The sequence below is a fragment of the Austrofundulus limnaeus genome, unplaced genomic scaffold (assembly GCF_001266775.1).
Source record: "Austrofundulus limnaeus strain Quisiro unplaced genomic scaffold, Austrofundulus_limnaeus-1.0 Scaffold1210, whole genome shotgun sequence".
Lineage (NCBI taxonomy): Eukaryota > Metazoa > Chordata > Actinopteri > Cyprinodontiformes > Rivulidae > Austrofundulus > Austrofundulus limnaeus.
This window is the reverse complement of record NW_013953612.1, coordinates 60,201-64,421: the sequence shown is the minus strand read 5'-3', so window position 1 is coordinate 64,421 and position 4,221 is coordinate 60,201. Positions and strand designations below refer to the sequence as shown.

General features: G+C 39.7%; 1 protein-coding gene across 1 annotated transcript in view; it reads left to right on the top strand.

The window, feature by feature from the left end:
- Nucleotides 1–4,221, top strand: part of fbxl5 (F-box and leucine-rich repeat protein 5) — a 23,791-nt gene that overhangs the window by 3,158 nt on the left and 16,412 nt on the right. The window contains exons 3-5 of the mRNA XM_014031253.1: nt 471–566; nt 677–872; nt 971–1,156. Of these exons, the coding sequence (XP_013886707.1) occupies nt 471–566; nt 677–872; nt 971–1,156 (478 nt within the window). The remainder of the gene's footprint in view (nt 1–470; nt 567–676; nt 873–970; nt 1,157–4,221) is intronic.

Genomic DNA, 4,221 nt, shown 5'->3' with positions numbered 1-4,221 from the left:
TTTAAAGGTAATGCATTTTGGTGTGCTAACAAAATATAATCAATCAAATCATAGCATTTCATTAATTTCATTTTACAAAATAATATATTTAAGGGATAAAGGTAATTTTTTTCAAGTGATGACTCTTATAGCCCTTTTTTGCTAAATAAAAACAGGTTGTGTAATAGTCCTATATGCTTTTCCCCATACCTCAACACAATAGACCAAGTGTGGAACAATTATTGTGTTAACATAAGAGCTTTACCAATGAACATGTCCCTTACTTTGTAAATCAATGCAATAGRGTTTTAAACTGTCCCAGTCAGAATGTTGTGCGTCACACATCTGTGAAAATGTTCACAAAAGATTCATTTTCTATCAAACAAAGCAAAATGAAAATTAAGTGTTTGACGCGAATTTCCTCTTGTGGCAGACTAAAAAAAAAGAGATTACAGACACAAGCCATGAATTCTTAATTGTTGTGTTTCTAGAGCGAATACGAACAACTGAACTATGCCCAGCAGCTGAAGGAGAGGCTCGAGGCGTTCACCCAGGACTTTCTGCCGCACATGAAGGAGGAGGAGGAGGTACAAATGTTCATATCGATCAGACTGTGATGGTTTTCATTGTGTGACCTTCTTGTCCCTGTGGTTTGCTTTGCTGTAAGCTGGTTTTAAACTGAGGAGATATGTTCCAGGTGTTTCAGCCTATGCTTATGCAATACTTCACCTATGAAGAGCTGAAGGACATCAAGAAACAGGTGATAGCTCAGCACTGCAACCAACAACACTCAAACTGTGCTGCTGAGGTGCTGAAGGGCTTCAGGCTGTGGACCCAGGCAGAGGAGCTGCAAAAGGCCTTTAAATATGCAGATCATGAGAAAACTGATTATGGTTAGTGTGAATAAACTGACTTCATGATACTATATCACCTTTAGAAAATGAATGACATTAATAATAGTGAATCTTATCACTGCTGTGCTTTCTCTCAGACCTGGAAAAGAGCAGCGACTCTTCAGTCCACATCTCCCAGCTTCCTACAGAAATCCTGCTGAGGCTCTTCAGTTTCCTGGGCCCCATGGATCTGTGTCGCTGTAGTCAAGTGTGCAGCTCATGGACAGAACTGGCCAAGACTGGTTCTTTGTGGAAGCACCTCTATCCTGTGCGCTGGGCAAGAGGTAAGCTATACAATCAGGTTTAATGGTCCCTTTCTGTAGAACAGTGCATTTGTTAGTCACTTTTTTAGGCCCTGTCACACTATAACAGACAACTTGTGACAATTTTGTCCAACACTAAATATGTCTACGCTAAAGATTGAGTTAAAAAAATCTACTGGAATCTTCCCTTGAACATATACATACAGCAATGGTAACAATTCGATTGAATATATAACTTAAATGAGTAATGTCATAAAGTTTTCATGAGTTGTGTAAAACATCAGTGTGACAGGGCCTTTACTACTTGAGCCATCATCAAGATAAAGGAGACAAGCATTTATGAGSTCAGCTTGGAAGGTTTGGCTAGTTGGCACACCAGGGGTCTCGTATTAACAGTGCGTACGCACAAAAAGCTTGAATATGCCCTTTTCCACGCAAAACTCCAGGGGCCTCATGCATAAAGGAGTGCGCAGCTTTCACACTAAAAGTTGACGTATGGACAAATTTTAAAAAATGCGCCGCACCAAAAAACTCAGATGTATAAAACTGCGTGCACAGGTTCRTGCGCACCTTTCTTTATACATCCCAATGAACGTGGAACTGAGCGCACGTGAGACACCTCCCCTGACACGCCTCCATTTAAATATGTAAAATAGATGTAAATGTGTCCAGCGTGTGAGATTGTCCTCAGATTGTCCTCTCTGTGGGATCAGAATTGACAGAGGGCGTGCAGGGGCGTGTCTTAGAGAGAGGCTTTTATACCAGAACACAGCCGCTGTGACGAAACCGTGGAGAAGACACGTCACCGTGGAGAGCCGTTAACCAATATGCAAATTAGCCTGCAGTACCACTGCTCTACCCATATGAGCAGCAAAAAGACGTTTTTAGACCAAATATTACAGATTTGAACAAATCCGCACAAAAACATCAAAATTAGCACAGAAACAGCTACTATATAACATTTTAGACACATTCTAGACAGTTTATCAGCTAAAAAAGTTAATTTTGGGGTAAGTTACACTTTAAATGGTCTGAGCAGAGCTAGGATTCATTGTTTTCCAGTCTTTCGTCCACATCGCATKAACACAAACCTTCTGCCCTCAAGGATCTTAAATTTTTTTTTAAAAAGCTAGCAGTTTACCCTGCACCATTTGTGAACCCAAAGACCACACAATATTCCATTTCAAGTTCACAAAATAATGTAGTAGTCTTAAAAACAAAAGCTGCTTCTACATGTAATCCTACGAGGAGCAAGAGTCGTTCAGCAAATAACACGTCACACAAACTGCGCCCCCAGCTGGAGCTTTGAATGGGATTCAAAAGTATGGTTTTCATGCAATTTGTAGATAATTACATGTTTTGGCCAAATTTACAACAATATTTATACATTTTATTGATATTCACACTACATACAACATATACTATCAAATTATTCAGTTATTTCACCAACTAAATTAGCCTTCATTTCACCTTTAACATAAAAAATATTTAAAATCCCTCCTCTGTTGAACTTATCATTTTGGAGGAGTTTGTGCGCCTGAATGATCCAAGGACCTATGCTGTCAGGGGCAATTTTGATTGCCCCAGGTAGGGTCTCCCATGGCAGACTGGTCCTAGGTGACAGGTCAAACAAAMAATGATTGAAMAAACTCTTACAGACAAACAAAAASAAGGAACTTTGTGTCCCTTGCCRGGACGTGGGTTACTGGAGCACCAATGCACAAATCAAGGTCCATAAAGACCTGGATGGCAGTCTGGTGTGGATGAATACCATACTAAGTGAAAGTCAGACTTATGATAAAAACAAATGTAAAATTTATGTGGGTGGTATCTGTAAAGGTAATTTCCACATTAATTTCAGGCAGCACGATACTTATATGTGGACGGTTGGGGCTTTTGGTGATAGTGACATTTATTTAAGCTTGTTAAAGACTGAGAAGACCCATTGTGTTTTAAAACCTCCTTTATTCAGACCTAGATGTTGCCACATGTTGGCAACCTGAACAGTCTGCAGCCCCTTGCTAAAACAGATATACACTAGGTGTTTTTTTTAATCAGTACCACCGTGACATTTCATTTTAATAGCAGTTTTATTATAGTAATTGCATCAGAGGAGAGTGGTGACATTGAGGATAGAGAAGGTGATCCTGTGATTAGTAGGTTGCCAGTAGGTATGTAACTATATCAGTCCATGTTGATTAAATGGTTAATGATTCAATTATATCAAGGCAAAATGAAAATATTGATCTATATCATCATCATATGCTCAATGTGAATCTATCATATGCTCATCTAACCCCTAATTTGCATTATTTGCGTTCTGTCTCCACTCCGCTGCGCAAGTCGCAGCTGTGCGTTTCAAGTCCAGTTTACACTACCTCTGCTCCGCTCCAACAGACGTGCAGGAAGGAGATCGCGCGATAAATTCAGTGATAAATGTGGAAGTCACAGCAATAAATAATTAATTCTTTGAAAGACGAACTCCAAACACAGCTGAAAGCAGCGTTATAAAGGTGTTTGATATCTATGTTGAAACTGTCTCACTGTCGGCTTTCTGAAACTTCTGATTTCAAAATAAAATCCACGTGTATCGTGTGTGTACACATGTGCTTCATGCTACATGTTTCCATCTGCTTCTCAAACAGAACAATAGATTCTGACAGCATTTGTGTAGAATTATATCCGTATATTTTTTAACATAGCTGCAATTTCGACATTATTCCGACAAATTAGCCAGCGTAAGTGTCTTATTTTGAAAATACGTATGTTGTGCTAGTTTCTTTTCCTGTTGGTGTGACGTAATCTTTAAAAACTGACTTCGGCGCTTGTCCGGCAGCTGTCAAAAATAGGATCTGTTCTAATTTTGACGCATCACCGTCCACTCACCGCAGCCGTGCGCAGCCAGTGTAAACACTCATTGATTATAATGGATGCGTATTTGCTGTGGAGGTCGGACTGGAGCGGAGATGGAACGCAAGTAGTGTAAATTGGGGGTAACACAGCCATTGGTGCGCAGCGCTGTGTCTTCTGAATAAATGAAAATGATTTAACACAGTTGTTTATGCTTTTAGCAGCTCTTTTTATTC